The sequence below is a fragment of the Drosophila eugracilis genome, unplaced genomic scaffold, assembly GCF_018153835.1.
Source record: "Drosophila eugracilis isolate 14026-0451.02 unplaced genomic scaffold, ASM1815383v1 contig_2088, whole genome shotgun sequence".
NCBI classification, from domain to species: domain Eukaryota; kingdom Metazoa; phylum Arthropoda; class Insecta; order Diptera; family Drosophilidae; genus Drosophila; species Drosophila eugracilis.
Window position 1 is genome coordinate 4,700,565 of NW_024572964.1, and position 20,950 is coordinate 4,721,514.

Consider the following 20,950-nt stretch of genomic DNA (forward strand, 5'->3'; position numbering starts at 1 on the left):
TAATGGCTAAGCAAGTTTATTGTTTTCGATTTTTAGAAGCGCACCTTAAGTTCTTAACAACTCTTATTAGACATGTAACTAACTAAACTTTAAAGTTATTAGGAAGGCAAATAAGTTATTGCCTTTTATTCTGTGAAGCGAAAACATATTCTTGGTATTATTAAAGTCGTTTATCAGTCTTTAAAATCAGATCAATAGTGATTTCTTTAACAAGCTACTTAATTCACCTGAGCGAGTTCCTGATTTCAGTAGATTAGTAGGGTAGCCTTAAGTTTCCTTTGATTGCAATCATTCTCCCTCCCCAACCCAGTAATTGTTGTTTTGCCGGTGGTAATTGCTATGCAAACAGGACCCGCTGACAGCAATCGATTGAGAGCGTGTGTGCTTGAGATTAATGATAACTGCTCGACTCTGAACCGGCTTAGAAATACGTAGATTCAGGTTCTGTTGCCTGCATTAAAAAAAGAGAATAGCGGTGGCAGGAACAGCAATAGATGGAGCGGCAGATAGAGTGGAAGGAGGGTCCTCCAGCAAGAGACGTCTTTGAGTGGCGCCGCCTTCGTTAGCTGCAAATTATTTACAAGTGCTGGCAAAACAAAGGGACAGCACAACATGCAACATGCAACTCCGGCACTCGGCAAACTCGTGGCACTCGAAAAGCGATCCACACGCCTCGTTCGGCTGGATGCTGTTTTCAAGTTGGACCGAAAGCTCCGGACTTCGATGTGTGTCACACGTCGAGAGGGGAATCCCCAGAATTCCATATACATACTGGGAGAGTCGTAGGAGCGAAGGAGTCGCAATCGGAATTCATACTTGCCCCTTGTTTCCAGCTGCCTCGCGCCGGCGCCTAAAAGCGCGCCACATTATTATGTTTTTTTTTTTGCCACGGCTTGTTTTTTATCGGCCAGCATCGGCTGCCTTCAATTTTCGGCGCTTCAGAGTGAGATGCTGGGATGCTAGGCCGTTTTTAGAACATCATCTGCTCGGGCCGTGTCGATACGACGACGATGATGACGACGAGTTTGGAGGACTCGTGGCCTGGCCTGGCTATAAATGTTTTGTTTTTCTGCAGTTTGTTGTTAGTGCTGAACGGCAGTGAACGGACAGCGCTTGTTGGTTGTTGGTCTCCTCGCACACACAGGGCCCGAAAAAAGGAGCTGTTTTCCGAGGGAGTTTTGGCACATGTTTTGGTTCCGCTACAGCTTCAGCTTCAGCTTCTTTTTCCCTTCGCTTCTTCGATAAATTGTATCTTTGTATCTTCGGTTTGTTCGCCTGTGTGTGGGCAAAAACTACCGCCCAAATCGAGTGCCAAGTGACCAGAAATCCACACCAATCCCCTTACCAAAAATCTTCTTCAAACGGGACAAAGACAATCACAAAGAACAACAACGGAAAGTGCAAAAAACTTAGATTAATCTTAGATTGGCTGCCGCAAAAAGGCAGTCATTACAGTTACCAAACAAAAAGAACAGCAACCTACGAATTTCTTAGTGTATGTGTGTATGTGTGTGTGACATCCAAATACTATATACTATATAGAAAAAAACAACAACAGGTGTTTCAGCCTTAACTTATTGTCAATACCAAAGAACCACAATATAATTAAGCGCAGCAGCAGCTATTAGTAGTTGTCCATAATTGATAAGCAGAAACTTTAATTTGCTGCGTGTCAATTTTAATAGTATTTTTTGTCTGAGTGGGAGTGGGTGCGTGAGTGTGTGCGTGCGTGCGTGTGTGAGTGCGTGGGGGTGTGTATGTGTGTGTGATTGCTCGGCTCGGCGCACGTGCAACGAAAGATGGTCGAGGAGTTCCTGGAGAAGTTGCCAGAAATCGACACACGCTACGAGGTAAGTTCCTCTTGAAAACCTGTCTGGTCTTAACTATAGAAACTGCAGAGACAAAAACACAGAAAATACTACTATTTCGGCAAATAATGTTCTATTATTAAACTTATTCTCTTGAGTTTTTGAAGCATTTTAAATAATTTTAAATGCTCAAAGATTTCGTAGAAGGAAAGGGCATTGACCAGGTTTTTTTGTTGGTTTTGGGGAAGAGAAAAATGAGGAATATAATTATACGATTTTCTCATATATAAAAGGTGTACTGAAACATTTACAAAATCAAAATGTAGGTCATGAATAAAGATGTTAAATTTAAATACAAAGCAGAATTAAAAAAATTCCTAGAAAGGATAATAATTTTCCATAATCCAAAAACCTACCAGAAAACCGTGAAATTCGTTTGTTATTTTCCCGCCGTGTATGTCTTGGGTCCATGCTCCATTTCCCATTGTTGTGCTGTGTTCCTTTATTTTTTAATCACATTGCTCGGCTGTGTTTACCAAGGCTTTGTTTTGTGCTCCCACAGCTGCTGCTGCTGCCACTGGTGCTAAAGCTATACTGCTCCTGCTGTTTCAGCTGCACTAGCACTGGGTAAATATCCAGCGGCGGCTTTTGTTTTTCAGCCCAAGCACCTGCCCAACTTCCTGGCAGCCTTCCTTTCCGTTTGCTGGCCGCCATTCACAGCGTTTCCACCGCCACCCTCCCCAACCCGCTGTTTGTTTTGGCGTTCAAATTACATTTCCCTACATGGATTCTCGCATTATGCTGAGTGTACATTTGAGCCAGGGATTCGGAATTATAGTACGTTTCGCCAACTGCGGCCCGGATATTTAATCAGTACGCCACTGTCTGTTGAGTGCTGCATTTACACACTGCACTTAGCCGAAGCTCTGTCGCATTTAGCATTTGTTTTACGGCGAATATTTGGCTTAAGGTCTCCCAAGAGTAGGATGAGGATGAGAACGAAGCACCATCACCTGGCTACCACCGTTCAGCTCAGCTCGGCATTAGCCCAGATCCAGAGCCTTTGTCTCCGGTGGTGCCCTGAGCTTTCTCCAAATATTTAGTTTGCCATTGACTTGGCGACGGCTTTGGCTTAAGTGTGGTTCGGGGTCAAAAACCAGATCAGTATGGGAAGTCAAAGGGGTTTTGAAGAGTACATGCATGGGGATTTAAATATGATGTGAGTGCGAAGGTTGATTGCATATTTATATATTTTACATAACCCTTTTTTTAACGCTATTTTTATATGCATAATGGTTGTGGGGCAAATAGTAGAGGATAATCATGAAAGGCAAACAAATGTAATCAAATACAAGGTTTTCTGACACAATAAACACATTTAAATACATTAGTAAATAAAATGGGGCGATAAGCATACTTACTTTTCAACCTTTAATAGTTTAAATTCAGTTTTTAACCCCTCTGACAGTCTAAGCATTAATACTCCTTTCGGGATATTGATAGACAGATCTGTTCCTTGTTTAAATATTTTAAAATTCCAGAAAAATATTTAATAAAGTTACCACTAACCGCTAACCCTTTAAGTGACTTTAGTTGCCACATCGATTATGTCTTCAACTGGCATCGCTCAAACTTTCGTCCTCCGATATTTTTCTGCCAGCACTTGAAAGTTGGCCGTTACACTACTTAGTTGTTCTGGCCAGGCCAAGAGCCCGGCACGCAAAGGGAAAGCCAAATGGGATGGTTCAGTCAACAACTTGAAAGGCAATTAGCGCACTTCTCGTTCGGGCTTAACTGAGCTGGGTTGGGTTAGGGTCATCTGGGCCAAATACGAGTCATGGCCAACAGTTTAGCGAGCACATTAACTTTATTAGCGCGATACAATTGGGTAAACAGCGGCAAGTGCACCCACACCCATACACAAACACATTCTCTAGAACATCCACATCCTCGTAAAGACAGTATATCAACCAGTGTGTGCTGATAATTATGCGGCACATTGGGAACAATGGCGCCCGACCCTCGTAAGCCCTTTATGCCCCACAAACAGGGCACTGACAAAGCCTCAGAAAACTAATAAACAACAACAGACGCGGACGCGGACGCGGACGCGGACTCGGCTCTGGTGTCACAACGCAATCGCGATCAATAAAAATTAATTATTCAGCATACATGCATATGCGGTAAAGTACAGGCCATCAACTTTCGCTCGCACTAATCCCGCCGATGGCTTATTTATGGCCAACACATATAGTATCCACCTCCCCCGAAATACAGTTAAACAGAGAAAGAAAAGTTGGGAAAATGATATTCCTATGTCTTTATAAATATTATTTAAGAATCAAGAAAATAGAAATGAGTGGGGGTCTTGATCTTGATCTTCTTCGTTTTCTTGGTGAAGCAAAGTTTAATTTGAATTTCCATCTTTGTTTCTAATCAATCTGCATCAACATACATCTTTGTCATATTTAGTATTTCAATTTTTTGTAATTTTGTAAAAATATTCTCAGTGCACTCACATGCGTGCTGGGATCCTGGGAGGACCTTTCTTTGTATGACTTACAGCGGCTTTTGGTCGCGATGTCGCAACAATATACCCGTTAATTTGCATGACAAAGTAGCCGACCGTTGTTGGAAAAGTAGTGAGAGGTGAGGGGGAAAAAAAGGGATGGAAACGAACAAGCCACAGCGACAGACAAGTAAATGAAAATGTTTAAATTTGCCCAGGCAATTCAAACGAAAAAACCGCGATAGGGAGCAGAGGGCAAAGAGCAGAGGGAAGCTGCGAATAAAAAATTCAATTCGAGCCGGACATCGAATTTCATCCGCGTTGTCCTTGTGCCAGGACGATTGCATTTAATTAAATCCGAGCAGCGAAACCGACAATTTACAAAATTGAAATCGATGCGACAGCCACGGCAAAGTTTTGTCAGCACATGAGAGAGCCGGAGGAAAATTCGAAAAGGTGGCAAAGGTGAAATCTGCTGACGACTTCTTATCCAAACTTTGAAAGCTCGTTTGGGTTGCCAAGCCTAACCACGTGATTTATGCAAATTGCACACAAGTCTCGGTGGTAACTTTGCCTCGGAATGAAACTTAATTTGGCAAAAGTATTCCGGCGGAAAATTGAGCAGTACACACATGAAGATTATAGTTGTCATATTTAAGATTATCATTGGATCAGTTTTTGTACTTCAATTTAAATGGATTTTTCATTTCAATGGCTTACTTTTATAAATGGTTTTCCCCTTAAAATTGTTTTAATATCTGCCAGCCAATATAGTTTTCAAACTTAAATGGCTTTTCCATTGTAGTTTATTATTTTTATACAGAGCAATATTTACATTTCCCCATTTGAAATTAAAGTTTTTTGCTTTTATTTTCGATTCATAAATTCCCAAACATGTTTTCAGTAAGGAATTTATGCAGTCCAATTTTATGGCCCACATTTCGCAAATGCATTTTTTATTTCCCCACTTCTAAGTGGCAATATAATTTTATTCAGCTTTTGCTTTTCAACCTTTAAGCCATAGCTTTGTTTTTACCACATTTTCCAGTATTCATGGGTATCATCGTTAGTATTCCATTCAGGTTTAGTTTATTTGCAAAACAAAAAGCAATTTCGGCAACATTTTAATTGAAGCCCAAAACCTGTCGCTTCGCCTTTTCCTGCCACCTGCCACCTGCACACACACACACACACACAGAGCTACCTGTTCAGAAACCCACTTACCGGTTGGCTTAGTGCTCAGTGCTCTCAGTTGCCGTCCGTTATCCTGGGACATACACTCCTGGTTATAGTCCTCCACATCCGCACATGGCAGAGATATGTATCTCTGCTGGCAGGGAGCCAGCCAACAAACAACGCCGAAAAGGAGAACTCACAACGACATTGTCGTCGAAAGTTTGTCACATTTTGCAGGCAAAACATTTTCAATATGCAAAGGCCGTTAATATGACAGTCGGAAAAGTCGGCGAGCAGGCGGAACTCCGCATAGCAGACCATGCATTTAAATTGCTTCTGTTTTATGGGTAGGGGTATGGGAATGGGCGCCATGGCGTATGCGTAATATGCTGCATAATGCGTGTTTAGATCAAAATTGAATTGCGCATTATACATGTCGAATACGTGACGTGCTCATCCGCATACCCATTTGCCCTTTGACCCGCCAAAGGAGATCACATTTTCACTGCATAGTCCAAATGACTTTTGTTGTTTTCTTTTTCCTTTTTCCCCCGATTTTTCCTGTTTGCCAATGAGCGTGAGTGACAGAACTGATTTTCCCAGCCTCCCCGCTGGGAAAATTGTTTGTTATCCCAGATTTCAAGCTTTAAATCTTTTTGGATTTCATTTTTGGCCATCAATCAAACTATTATTTGCTGAAATAAATTATAAACTTCAGCATACACATCATCATCCAGTCAGAGCTGGCAATTTATTGAGATGAATGTAAATTGATATTTATTTAGCTGGAATTTAGTTTGAGTTTGAAATTTCATATACTTGATTCGTATATTTTACGTTCTAGTCAAAACGAATTTTAATTTTTAATGCAAGCTTTCTGAAGTTAGTTTATATTGTAAAGGTTTTTATTATTATTTTCTGATTTTTGTATTAGGTTTGAAAATGATAACAATCTGATTTTTGGTTTTTACTTAAATCATTAATCTAATCTCACATCATGAAAGCTATAAGAAATAAAAGATTAATAAAATCAAATTATAGCATCAAAATATTGTCGAAAAACGTAATCAATCCTAAGCTAAAATCTGCTTATAAGTTTATGATTTAAAAACAGATTCCTTTAAGATATCGAAAACCCTCTTTGTGGCTTAACTCAGCAAGGCGTAAAATAAGAAATAGTTCATCCACAAAAATTAAAATTATAACTAGGTCAATTTATTCCGTTTTCCTTTCGTTTTCCCCATTAAAATCAAGACAATCATTGTGAAATATTATACAGACTTTCATACGCTTTGAGTGCATTGAGAACCACTCACACAAAACATTTCACCAGCTAATCCGAAGGAGCAGCAGCAGCTAACCGGAGGATCAAATGCGTTTATTACCACGCTAATCCTGTAAATTCATTAATAAATGTCGACGAACGAGCCGAGCATAATCCATTTTACTCAAACCCTGCCCTCCTCCCCCCCCTTTCTGGGGCACAGTCCGCTGACTGCACACAATACAGATACATATATCCGAGGGAATATATCACGGCTGGCTGGGCAAGAGCAGCTGCTCCTCTCGGCTCTTCCTGTCCAGGCAGCTGTAACCAGTCAAACTGGCAGATAGAGAGAGAGGAAAAAAAAAACACACAACTGGAATGCCTTTGTTGGCACTTCAACAAAAGCGCAGGAAAAAAGCCGCAATTTATCTAGTTCATTTTTCGTGGCAAAAGCACAGCGCCCCCTCTGCACACAATTAAAAACGTAAAAGAAATTTATGAAATTTATTTGGCCGCAGGACATGCTAAAATAAATGCAATTTTTCCGCCTTTCCTAATTAGGTTTCCCTACGTACATTTTTTCCCATATTCTGTTTTTCTGTTACTTTTTCTCATGGTCATAACTCCTGCCGATAAGCAGACGGCAAACATATGGCGGGCGTACATGATTGATGGGAGTTTTGCATTCATATGTTTGTGTTTCCGCTACTATATATATGCTGTGTATCCTTGTTGCAGGATATTGTGCCCATGGAACAAGTGAGCTCGATGGTCTCCAACGGCGGCGGCAGTGTGGCCATGCAGCGCGACGATGAGTACAGGAATCGGATCATGAAAAGTAAGTGTGTCGTCAGGCAGCCAAAAACAGAGACTCCCCTCCCCCTATCCAATCACACAGAGAGGTAACAAAACTGGCAGGACCACTATCCCTGACCTACTGGCTTTGCAGTTGACATACTTAGTTTAATCCCCACACACACATATACCCTTACAGCTCCTCATACCCCACAGCAGGAGGGGCAAATAAATAGCGTTTCACATTTCGCTTAACCGTTTTGCATCCCCCTCCGCCACGGCCATGTCTCTGCATGCCTTACAAACTCTCACACACGCTGCGCGCCTTACTCTTAGCCTAGATTTAAGCCAAGCGTAGATGCAATCGTCATTTCGACACATATAGTATATATATATATATAAATATAACATACACCCCCTAACCACCAAAAAAACACACATTTGCGCAATTTGTAAATTCGTCGACTAACCAGTTTCTTTCCTTTAAATTATATATTAAACGTAAACTCATTTCATGACGCTTGCCCAACAAATTCGACGAATTTGGAACGCTCTCTATCTGTACAAAATTGCATTACAAATATCAAATAACGAAAAATGCCTCATCAAAATCCAACTAACCAACCAAAAATCAACCAAAAACCAACCAAAAACCAACCAAACAAACGCTTCTCTCTCACATCTCTCCATCTGTAGTACGTAGACTTGGTGAGTGCAACTTGATTAATATTTTAATAACAATGCTTTCGATTTCGATTTCGGTTTCGGTTTGTATATATCTAAGTACTATAAACATCGTAACTATGTGCAAACATGCGCATAAGTTAGTTACTGGTAAGTATGATTTCATTTACAATTGAGATAGTTTAGCCCGAAATTAAGTTCCGAGTGCATAAATGAAATATTTACAAGCGCCTGATTGCTCTTCAGTGTTCAACAGGGCGTATGAGCAATGCATCCAACATATGTACTATATATAGGTATATGCATATGTATAAGTGTGTACGTGTGTTGGTTTTTCCTGTGCGCTTGTGTGTGAAACGCATTAGCATTACATTTACATTTACGTTTACCAGCAAAAGGAAATGGTCTCGGGGGGCGTATACTTAATATCTGTTTGTACTCGTATACGCCCGCAAGGCCCTTTTGCACTGTGGCTTTTCAGTTTCAGTTTTCAGTCAGTCCGTCTGTCCGTACGTCCAAACGAAACGACAACTTCATTTGGGCCAACTGAGAGAAGCTCATAAACCATAATGCTGACCTCCACTGTAAATTACTGGACCAGCCCCGGACAAAAGGCCCTCGAAAGGGCTTGGGCATTTTTCATCATTAGTTAATTTGGGTTCCCAGTTGTCCACCAGCCACCCTTTTCTTTTCTTCTATACCTTTGCCATGTTCGACCCACAAATTTAGCATAAACTTGGCATTTAGGCAAAGGCAACGAAAACAAAAGTAAGAAACAAATCATTTGCAGGCCAATGACAAAAGCGGGTCGGAATAAAAGAAATTAAAAACGCCTGGCTGGGCCCAGTCTAACCCCATTTTGTCGTACTGAACAACTCCCTAGCTGAGGAAGAGGAAACCCTCGGGAATTGGCTGCCAACAAATGCAGGAGCTCTCTCAGTTCAATGCTCTGGATGCTGCAGCAAAAGTCAAGAAAATCGCCTTAGACGCGAACACAAACACAGAGAACCATATAGAGCAAATATTTTATGTCTTTCATTGAAGAACTTTGCGCAGCCTTTTTCACTTTGATGCACGGAAAAAAGAAGAGGTTTAGAGATGATTTATTGAAATATTTTTAGATTTTATTAGCTTTATCTGTGATTAACATTAAAAACTCCATAAAAAACTAAAAAACATAAAAACTTCTTACAAAAATTTAACTAAATTAAGAGCACTCCAAAAAGCTTTCACCATCTCAACATAAACTTACTTTCTCTTTAATTGCTAAGACAACATTTTCTTTCAAACTTCCACTTTCAAGTACAGCCATCTTAATTTCCTCTGTGTAAGAGGCCAAAGTTTTTCCCCACTCGTTTCGGTTATGAGTTTTCCCAACCAAAAAAAAAAAAAAAAAAGAAACCAAGAAGAAAAAATAATAAAATAAATGTCTGAGCATTTTTCCCCTTTTGGCCAGATTCAAATGATACGTTTGAAGCATACTTGATGCGCACAGATTTTTCACAACTTTTACGGCAGATGCCAGGCATTTTGGCCAAGTCGAGTCGAGAGCAAGGATATTGCATATCGATCGGATTCGGATTCCCTAAGGACATTGAGCCAAGCGGAAACAAGGCATTTAAATGGTGGAAATTGAGTATTGAATAGTTGGCAAACAATTCCCAAATACTTTTTCCTTTTGTAGGAAAAAAAACACTTAACTCGTAACGGGGAAACTTTAAGAATGCCATTAATTAGGTCGCCTTTAGAGGCGTGTCGCTCTCCCTTGGCCAAATGGCCCGCCAGTTTAGCTGCCATTAAAGCACAATAATAGGCCCTGTCGGCTCCAGTCTCGTCAGTTTTTAGCCAGACTCTGGCAGTTGGCCAGGCACTGACAATACAGCTTGGCAGACAAAAGGCAAACGGAGCCCCCAGAAAATGACGCATTTGGGTGCAAGTGGCTCGTGTGGCCTCATGCGGAAGTTGTTAATTTGACGCACAAAAGGCAAATGGCGATGCAACTGGCACAAGTGGCGTTAGCATGAGACACTAACGGCTAACATGTCGTCGTGGTGCAACAGGACGTATACGTATTCCGATAATTACCCAAAGGGACAGCAGCTTTACAGACTTTCCAGTCTTAACTTGTTGCCAAAGGTTTATATCTATGTATGTGCCTAGTTTATTGCCTGTTTGGGTGGTTCGTTGGCTCTGCTTAAGCAAACACACAAGCAACCAATTAGTGCAATTTATATCAATTCGCAGACGAGTTTTTGCTCATTAGCCAAGCTTAAAATGGAAAATGCAATTACCTGCTTCAGGTAGTAAAAGGTAAATAAAAAGCAACAATTTCCGTTCACTGCCTGGGGTGCACTTCAAATAAGAATGGAGTTTTTCTATCCAGAGCTGTTATTAAATGCATTTTGATTAAAATTTTATCATGAAATAATGTTATTGTTTTCATTATGAGTACAGAAGGGAATATTGTATCATTAAAAATGTGCTTCCACCATAACAAATAACAATGCAGTCTTTAATTATTACACCACAAAAGGATTTCATTTGAATAAATGGTTTTATTACTGAAACTGATATGCGCCTTTTCACAGTCTGTTTAATTTGCTGACCAAACAATACCCGTATTCTCGGACTGTTTATCCAATGTTGCCTTGAACTCATCGGTTGCATTAGTTCGGCCCTCAGCGGGGCAAATGAAAACTGCCGCCTTTCAAATATTTACAATTCAATTTGACAAACACAAAGATAACGAGCCAACAGTTCTTGGGGACCGAGGCATTAAATATTCAGGTTTATGCAAGCATGTAAATGCCAGCCGAGAATCGGCGAGGATATGGCCAAGAGTCGAGTCCTTGCGTGACTTTCGTGCCTGTTTTCTGCCCACGGGAGCAACCGGTTGAAAGTCGAGACTCGAGCCTGTAGTCGTTGTGGACCGGGCTTAGAACATGCTAAAATGGCCTACTTGCTGGCCCAAAAAAGGGTGGCGCTTTTCGCTGAAGAAGGGGAGGAGAGAGAGAGAGGGAGAACACAGATGCGACAGTTGACAACGCGGTCGAGTTGACTCAAGTCGACTTGACTCGTCTTGACTTGACTGATGCAAAAGCATCAGCGGCAGCCAAATGAACGCTGGCATAATGAAGGCGGTTGCGGGGGTTATTTTCTACAATGCTTGAGGTTTGGTAAGGGATTGAGATGCACTTGTAAAAATAGCTATTAAAATAATAAAATATAAACCAGAAGGCAAAGAAGCTGTTAGCTTAAACGATTTGCAAAATGTGGGTTTAATAATCAGTTAAGTTTTCTTAAGACAGATTTTCTCCCATCAATTAAGCAATTTCTCTCAGTGTTTTTATTGTAATATACATTTCGGGGCTGCATCTAGTTCGAAGTAAACTAGTTCGAGGTTGTCACCAACAAAGAAATCGCTGCATCAAAGCGAATGGTCTCCGTTACATCTGGCCTGGCATGGCATCCCATCCGGCAGTTCACATCCTGCATCCTTGAGCTGAAAACGTAAGCGGAAAGCGAACAGTAGTTTGGCGAGCTATTAACTTGTCCACTGTCAATGGCAATTAGCATAAATTGTGGCCCACTCCTTGACCCAACCACCGCGCCACTGTCAACTGTTGTCCAAGCACAAACAAAGGGGGTTATATTTACCCGATAAATACGTAAATAAGTTTAAAACCATCGCTCAGTTCGGTTTGGTCTATAAACTACGCCGGACTTGTGGAAAACGAAGAGCGGACAACCAGCACGTTGCATATCCCCAGGCGTGCTGTTATTAAATTAGTTTACCGTGTTCGCTGTTCAGAGTTCGGTGTTCCGTGTTTTGTATGTGCGCTTCGTGTCCGGTGCTTCTTGCTTCGAGCTAGTGTTCCGGTTGGTGGACTACGGATTAAGGATACGGGATTAAGGACTCCCCGGATCGAGGACTACGATGAGTCTCAGCAGCAGGAACGCCATCTTACGTACGGCTCACTTGACAATCGCAGTCGTTGCTGCATCGCACATTGTTGATGTTGTGGCTTTCCCTTTGTGGTTGTCCTAATTTAAGTGAGGAAACTGTGGGAAAGGCCCCTGGAAAAGAGCCAGCCCAGCCGGAAAACTTTGTGCCCGAAAACTTTTTAACAGAGTTCTTTGGTCGAGAGCGCTTGCTGCTTAAAGGGGAAATTAAATAAACGAAAGCGGTGGCAAACTCAACCAAAAAGTTAGACTCAAAAGTTTCGGTGTGGCAATTAGCAAGTGGCAGGACCAGCAGAATATTACCTTCAATTCCCAACAGCCAAGGTCCAACGTAAAGCTCCAAAATATCGGACCGTACGGATAGCCTGTGGCAAGCGACTGCCACCAGCATGCAACAGCCACCTCAGCGGCACGGCCGACCTGCACCACCACAGCACCAGCACAGTCAGTATCAGCACCAGCACCACAACCAGTGGGCTCTGCACCACCAGAATCACCAGGCACAACGCACCACCGGAAGGCACACAATGTTGGGCAGTAACCACAGTAGCCAGCGGGAGACCAGTGTTTCGCCCCGTCGAGTGGCTCTCGACACCACCGCCTCGGGATCCACCACTGGATTTGGGTTCGATCGGGGTAAGCACCAACGCGGGTTTCTGATCAGGTATTAAATTTAATTTCAAGTTAAATCTTCTAAGTTTCATAAGTTTTAATGTTCTTGCTCAGCTTCCGTGAATCAAATTTACGACTTCCTAGAGCATAGGCTTTCCCTCCTTGCACAATTATCATAAACCATTTAGTCGCAGTCTCATAATTCCAACTATAATTTATAATCCTCAGTAAGGCATCTTTAAGTTGCTGGGCTTTTAATTAAATCCTCGAAATGCTGGGGCGACATTTTTCCGGAAAAGTGGGGAAATCCAATGAGAAGTGGGTGTAACTCAGCAGAAATATGTTCGAAAAATTGCCGAGGCGTGTTCGTCGACGCCAAGTAGGAAACGGAGTGGAGTGCAGTGGACAGGAGGGGGCGGATGAGCGCAGTGTGTGGGCGTGGCATGTGCAGGCACACACACACACATACATAGTTCCGCACCATGCAGAGCCACATCCGTCCGCCATAATTAAGTTTTACCAGCCAGGGAGCAAACACCCCGTTGCCCAGGACACTCGACCACAGGCCAGGGAATTCGCATCGCCGGTCCCTGTGCTGCACTTTAATTGATTTCCAAGTTGGTCACGTTATCAGCTCTTGGCTGTTTGCAGCCATCCCGACTCCCCATTCCCGGGTCCTTGTGCCACCTTTCTCTACCACCTTTCGCCTTTATCCTTTTGGTTTTGCGTAAGCCCCGCCGACCCCGCCCTGTTTATCCTCGCACGCCCTTTGATCGCGCACTGTGCAGGACAAACAATGAGGGGTTTGATTAATTCTCGTTGTGGTTGGCTCAGCGGTGCTGACATCAGCAGGCTACCAAAGCGTGAGCTCATACAGTGATAAAAAGGAGTATCATAAAATTAAACTGGTTTTAGAAACAATTTGGCAAAAAGCGTGTTGGAAAACAAGACTAAACCTTGATGTTAAAATATTATAAAATATTTAAACTCCTAAGAAGAAAGCCAAACTTCTCCCTGTGTACAAATTATTTTCCAGTGAACAAAACTGTAAGCAGCACAGCAAAAACCACGACCCACAAAAATTATTAATTATAGCTGGAAAGGGTTTCAATCTTATCGAAATCAGCATGTAAACAGCCAGTAATGAGGAAAATGATTGAAGCGTGAAAAATGCAGACTTTGTGGCAAGTTGCCTTTATTTAAATTCCCTGTAAAGTGAAGAGTCCGCAGCAAAAATCAATTAAAATAAAGTGCTTCGCGCTTCGTGCTCCGTGCTCCGTTGGTCATACACACAGAGCATATGTCTATATAATAAACTTTATGTGAACGCTTAATATGCCGGGCACAGTGTTCCAAGAGCGGGACATAAATATTTCATGCCTCGCTGGGACAGCGGAGCGACATTATCGAGGGAGCGTGGAAGAACCGCCCGAAAGATAGTCACCAAAATAAAGCAAGGAATCAAGCGAAAAAATGAGCAGCTAAAAGGGAGAAAGGAAAAGGCCAAATGGAAAATGGCAAAAGGGAAAAGGAAGGGAAAAGGATGAAATGTCCGACACTCGGCGGCGACATCGAAATCGACAACGACATCGAAGCTCGGCGCCGTTTGGCATTCATTCATTGTGTGGTCGAGGGGCATGATATATATATCATTCAATATATATATATATATATATATTCACCATCCGATTCACCATTGATAAAGTCAGGAGCAGAACATAGAGGCAGAAAACCCTGAACCAACGTTGAATTATTGGCAAGCATTTGCTTGGCCAGTTTTTCATTTCGCTTTTCATTTTATTGCCCGGCGAATGCGTCGTCAATGTGTGGTTATGAATTATTGATTGGGTGATAGTCCTGCCTGACAGTCGGTCTACTTAGCAAGTCGCATGCCAAAGATGAATATTCCTTCTAATGAAGGCCATTGATTGAAAGTGCACAGCAATCACAATCATGGAAGCCAAACGGCTTAAATTTGACCATCAAAATTGAATATTAAATGAAAGAAATTGAACCAGAATCAGGGCTATAAAATTTGAAATATTATCTGAGGATGGGAAGTCAAAATTTGTTGCTAAGATAAGAATCAAAAGTGGTTTTAAGTGGCAATTTAATTGACTAAAACATATTTCGTGTATTGCGTGTTTTTTAAGTATTTAATGAATGCCTTTTTTTAATGTATATCTAAAGTTAAGTACTCTGCACTAACTATCTGTGGCAAAAGTTAACCTATCACGAATTGGATTTCAAAATGTTGACAACTTAACTTAAATGTCCTAAAATCCTTTTCGTGTTTTGCGTTAACAATATTTTTCACTCTGTATAAGCAAATAATGAAAGCCAAAAAAGTATTCACCACTATCTAGAGAATCTCCAGCAAAAGTTGGTTTTTCGCAGTTCCACAACTTTAACAAAAAATTGAGAAGGCTGAGGATGGGAAGGACGAGTTGACTCCCATGCTCGTTGCCCAATCAGTTTCATAAACTGAACTGGCATATTTCATTCGGCACACTGTGGCCGTGTCGAATAAATTCCCGACCCCGTCTATTCATATTTTATGAGTGCGAAAGGAGCATTGGATCCCGGCCATAATGCTAACGAATATACGGGTCCCCTGTCTTCCGTAACTCTCCTCGAATTGATTCGGATTCCGGGGGAACTGAAACAAACGCACAACCTACATACACACCGACTCAGCCCTTTCAACAGGCTCCTTTAGAATTTCGCAACAAGCCGCAGATACATGGTAGTTACATCGTAGTACGAGTTGTACTTGTGGCCATGTTCGAGCAAACTTTGCTTAACTTCTGGCCCTTATAATAGAAAAGCGGCAAGCGGGGCAAACAAACAAAATGACTTGAATGTTTGTTTGCCCGAGTGTCTCGGAAAACTTTCACTGCGCGACAGGGACAGTGACCTCATATGACAATAATTCGACGCATTTGTGTCACATCCTCGTACACACACATCCCCTATATTGCTCCCTCTGCCTCTCACCCTCCGCCAGCAAAGAGCCAACGTCGACAATTGAGGGGGGAACTGAAAAAGATAGGGACAGTTATCTCAACGCCTGACCCCTTGCCTAGGGCCTCGACAATTGCACAGACGGCCATTGTTTGAGCCGCATCTCGTATCTCGCATCACCCATCCACCCACCTAAAGCCACCCACAGACCTCTCTCCCCTGTGGACGTGCTGCTACACTTCCGTTAGCAGTTAAGTGCGACATATTTGCCTGGCTAATTTCGCACACAGAGCGCCGCAGGACTTTCGGTTCAAAGTCCTGGACCTGCACCGAAATTCTCTCAAAGTAACATATATGAAATTTTAAAATTTAAGATCACAAATATATCTTTTTGATGATAAGTAGAGCTACGAGTGCTTAAATTTGAATACTTCGGAAGAAGCCAAAAAACTATCTCAAATTGAAAATTCTTCCATCAAGTTAAGTTGAAGTTAATAAATTACCATTGAAGCGAAAAACTATCCCAATTTCCATCATCAGTTGCTTTTATTTATAGTGGACCTATGTCTAGTTTTTCTTGTGTAGTCTCTGTGTGTGACATCATTCGCTCGTCTCAGTTCTCAATTTCGCAATCCTGACAGGAAAACCGCTCAGCAAGCCTTTGCTCTTCTCCTCCCCGAAAAGAACCAAATCGTTTTTATGGCTTTCGCAGCTTTGTCTTTCGATAGGCAAAAATGGCCCGCCTTCGTTTTTATGTTTGTCTATAAAAACTGCGTATGGGAAAATAAAAGCCAGGGGCGGGCCTCACTTAACTGCCATCCGGTTGTGGTTAAGAAGTCCTGTCTTGTCGTTGGCACTGCTATGAAATTCTCTTTGGTGGGGCAAAACATTCGGCTTGGAATTGGAAGCGGTTTTGCCATATTGTACTGTGAAATTCTGTTTGAAACCTCAACTTTATTTCCGCTCAATTTTCCCTGCAGTTGCTTTTATCTAGCTTGGCCGAATGAAGCAGTTTTGTTTAATAGAAAATGCAAATCAAATTGGAAACTAGTTTTGAGCTTGCCTCGAAAATAAATCTTGGGAACTCTTTGAAAGTTTCTATGACGTTATATTGTAGTATTGAATTTTCTTTGGTTTTTAGATACAACTAATTCTTTGTAATCATTTTATCAATAAATAATCAAAAAATAATCAGAAAATATAATCAACTTTCTCCCAAAGGCCCCAAGGGTATTAAGAACCTTCCTAGGTTAGTAAGATAGCAAAAATCGATTGCTAATAACTCCTAACACGAAATTTAACCTTTAATGGAAGGCAGGAACACATTGGGTATTGCTTGTCCTTTCTCTGATTACAATCTGGTGCTAAATGTGTGTGCACGTGTGGCACAGAGTCCCAGGGCACTTTGATTGCCCTATAATAAAGCACCTAGTCTAGGACTCGAGTGGCCCATTTGTCTGTGAAAGGGAATATGTGGCAATACCCAAATCAATCCGCACATTAATCAACAGCCTGAGATTAATTAACTGCCCTGCCCTGCTTCAATATGGAGTGCTCCTTTCTGGAGTGTTGTGAATGAATGTCAAACATAATGACACTCATACGCACTGTGGGGCGACAGATGACACGGTGTATCGGATGCCCGCGTCGTGCTCTTCAGGGAATGCCCGTGTTTATTTTTCACTTATGCACAGGAAGAAAAATATGATAATTAGGTGGGTTTTCGCATAAAATATTTCTTAAAAGAAGTTTGAAGTATAATAAAGTTATGGTTTTTCCCCGATTATAGTATAGTTTAAAAATCTATATATATCATATTTGGCAGCTCATGAGAGCAACATTGTTATAAATTTTGATTAAGAGTTTTTCCTTTGTGCACTGCTACCTGCACCAACCACTTCTCCATCCCTTGACACCCCCTTTATGGCGCTTAATGAAGCGTAAACGGTAATTGACAGCTCAAAGCAAAGCTCAGGAGCTGCAGGTGACCTAAAATATTCGACAGTTCGACAGGCTTTGGCTTTGGAGGTGTGTTCATTAGAAATTCGCAGTCAAGCGTGGCAGGCTGTGTCAGGATGTGTGTTTTTCTGGCCAGGATGTTGTGTGGCACCGTTGCTGCCGGTGCTCATATCATTCCATGCCAGTTAACAAACATAGAGTGAGCACTCTTGTCTGACTACAATGGATGCGAGTGGTGGAGCAGGTGGTTCGTTCTCGTTGTCGAAGGTGTCATAAATTAGGTTTGTCACCTGTACACACACGAGTTCGGCTTGTTGTTGTTGTTGTATGGAGGGGAATGTCCTGTTTTAGTACACGCACACTCTCTCGCTTTCCCCCTTCTTTTTGGGGGGTTCTAAAAACCAACATCTCTCCATCTCTGTTGCGCATTTCCCCAGCCGGGAACGCACAGAAAATAGAAAAGCTTGGCGAGAAGAGAAAGCTTTGTTCCTGAAGTTCAAGCCGGGACCAATGTTTCGGGGAGTGCGCAAGGTCAGTGCAAGCTGGTAAAGGTGAAAGTTGAATCTCTATTTCGGGCTATGATGCTGCACCTGCAACCTGCAGCTGGGAGAGCGGCATAAAAAAGCTCTTTGATCCTGGTTTGTGGGCTGATAACAAAGTTGAGAGCGAGCGAGCGAGCTTTGGCTCGGCACGTAGGTCCTGCTGGCGAGGATATAAAAGGATGCTGGCTGCTGGCGCACTTTCAGTTGGATTCCGAGCGAGGCAGCAGCAGCAGCAGCAGTAGCAGCAGCAGCAGCACTAGCATCAGCAGAAGCGGAAAGTAGCTGAACCAGGAGAGCGCGAACCACCGATAGGAAATGGACAGAGAGCTTGGAAAACTAGCTCAGCCTAGTGTGTGTGAAACCGTAGTGACTGTGCTAGTGTGTGTGTGTTGAAGAAAAGGGAAAAGAACAGAGCTAGTGCCAGGATGCAGGACTAGAACACGACAAGACTGGACTAGAGCAACGTCGACACTCTGATTGACCAGGAGCAGCCAGGAACAGCCGCCGCACTGGCGTCGTTTTGCGAGCGCGGCTTAATGCCCGATTCTATGATGGACATGGAGCATCGTGACCATCAGCTGCACCGTCAACAGCAGCAATCGCACCACCATCAGTCCGGGCGCTTGGCAGCAAGCACCAGTACGTTTGCACCACCTGCGCCGGCCGCAAGTCAATCGGAGGATCGTGAGCGGGATAGAGAAAGGGACCACCATCTACACCACCATCAATCCAACAATGTGGCCTCATCCCCACTGCCTGTGAATGCCTCGATACAGCTGCACCAACAGCAGCAGCAGCAGCAGCAGCAACAACAGCAAACACTGACGCAGTTGCAGCAACCACAGTTGAGGGAACGCGAGCACCACCAACAGCCGCAGCAGCAGCAACTGCTGCAGCAACCACAACAACAGCAGCAGATGCAGCAGCAGCAATTGCCTCACAGTCATCATGCGCTAATGCAGCAATCCCAACAGCAGCAGGCCATCCATCGGGCCGAGGCGCGAAGAGGTGAGCTGATTTTAAAGGTGGCTCTTATATTGAGTGTGCACCGTAGGCTGGCTGAACTTGTTGCTTGGTCTCCAAAGGCCATCTACATATTCGCTATTGCATTTGCCACATCAAAATTTGATTAGAGACGCCACAAATCACAATTCGGATTTTTGTATAAAAACGTATTTCTTTCCTATATATATATATAGACCGAATGTTGTGTATCTGTGCTTAATCAGGTTAGGTGTACACTGTACATAAATGTCTATAAAGTGTATATACTCGAAGCCATTTCATATGCATGCTAATCGCTTCATTAGGGCCTGAAAAGCGTTCAGTCTTCAGTTCTCTCTCGCATTTCCCATGCAAAATTCAATCAGAAATTGCTTTAACTTATGCCAGGACGAAGGACCACCACAACACAGCAACACCACCAGCAGCAACATCATCAGTATGAACAGCAACAGCAACAGAAACAGCAGCAATAGCAGCAGCAGCAGAGGCAGAGGCAGCAGCAACACCAACAGCAACAGCAGCAACATCAAGCTGACCTATTTCCCGAGCAAAGCTTTTTTGCCAGGGGCTGGCGCTCTGACGTATGCGTTGATGTGGTGCGAGGGCGGAGTGGAGGAGTGGGCGTGCGAGCGGTGGGTTGAGCGGGTTGAGTGGGTCGGGTGGTTGAATGGGTGGCTCAGTGGGTTAACGGAGAGCAGCTGGACAGCCGTTGGCTGGTCATTAAAAAATTATGACCACACATTGTTCTCTGAGATTGTACATTAAGGTAAATTCAGCTCTTTTTTTGTGTGTTGGGGTCAACACAAATGGAATAACAGAAACTAAATAGCCAGCAGCCAAAAAAGGAGGCCAAATAAGTGCTTTTTACCGTGGAAAGCTTAAATAATTATCTGCGATCATATCGTTTATAGATACCTGTAGTTGGGATTGCCATAAAATATGGCATTCTTTGGTTTATTTAAAACTGCCAAACGGCAGAAATTAATTAATAGAATTAATGACCTGTGTTGGGGAATATTTTCTGTCCAAATGGCGAGTTAAGTTAGCTTGAATCATGGTTCATGATTCTCTTTACTGTTGGTAATGTTTTCTCTCCCATCCACATATCATCATTTTTCTATTAAATGGAAAAGAGTTATTTTGCAACCTTTTTCTACCACTTTCTACGTCATTTCACTGAGTCAAAAGGCCACTTAAACCTAGCTTAAGGTGATGCAATTAAGGTCAGAAATCCCCTTTCGCCTAATTACAATTTCAGTAGCAACATTTCAGCTCTTCCTCCATCTTTTTATCATTTTTATAGAAGCAATTTAGCTATAAATCTATTAGGTCTGCGGTCACCAGCCTCGGGCGTTACACACAAATCCAGAAATCCTTTCATCTCGTCGTCGTGCAAAACTCTCGGATTGCGCCTGGCACATTCAAATCGCAATTATTCTAAAATCAATTTCAATAAAAGTTTGCTGCGGTACGCCAGGAGTTTGTGAGGTGGGTGAGGAAGTGGCCAGAATGTTTGGCAGCTTGTTGGCTTAGCCAGGCTCTAGGATTCGCCCATCAAAGTTTTCCTTTTTCCAGTGTCGCTTTTCATGTTTTGTCTGTGTGAGTGCAAGTCTATGGGTGTGTATGTATGAGTAAGTGGGTGAGAGCTCGTTAAAAACACTTTGCT

The 20,950-nt window shown here is 42.5% G+C and overlaps 1 protein-coding gene across 7 annotated transcripts in view; it reads left to right on the forward strand.

Moving 5' to 3' along the window:
- Positions 1-20,950, forward strand: part of LOC108107737 (band 7 protein CG42540) — a 36,875-nt gene that overhangs the window by 106 nt on the left and 15,819 nt on the right. For 2 of the 7 annotated variants that reach the window (XM_017215390.2, XM_017215393.2), the window contains exons 1-3: positions 1,100-1,850; positions 7,499-7,598; positions 8,252-8,263. In XM_017215390.2, coding sequence (XP_017070879.1) covers positions 1,800-1,850; positions 7,499-7,598; positions 8,252-8,263 — 163 coding nt within the window. In that variant the 5' untranslated portion in view covers positions 1,100-1,799. Of the gene's footprint in view, positions 1-1,099; positions 1,851-7,498; positions 7,599-8,251; positions 8,264-18,498; positions 19,288-19,785; positions 19,917-20,950 lie in introns of those variants that run through there. The other 5 variants (XM_017215388.2, XM_017215389.2, XM_017215392.2 and 2 more) reach the window with 4 other exon arrangements.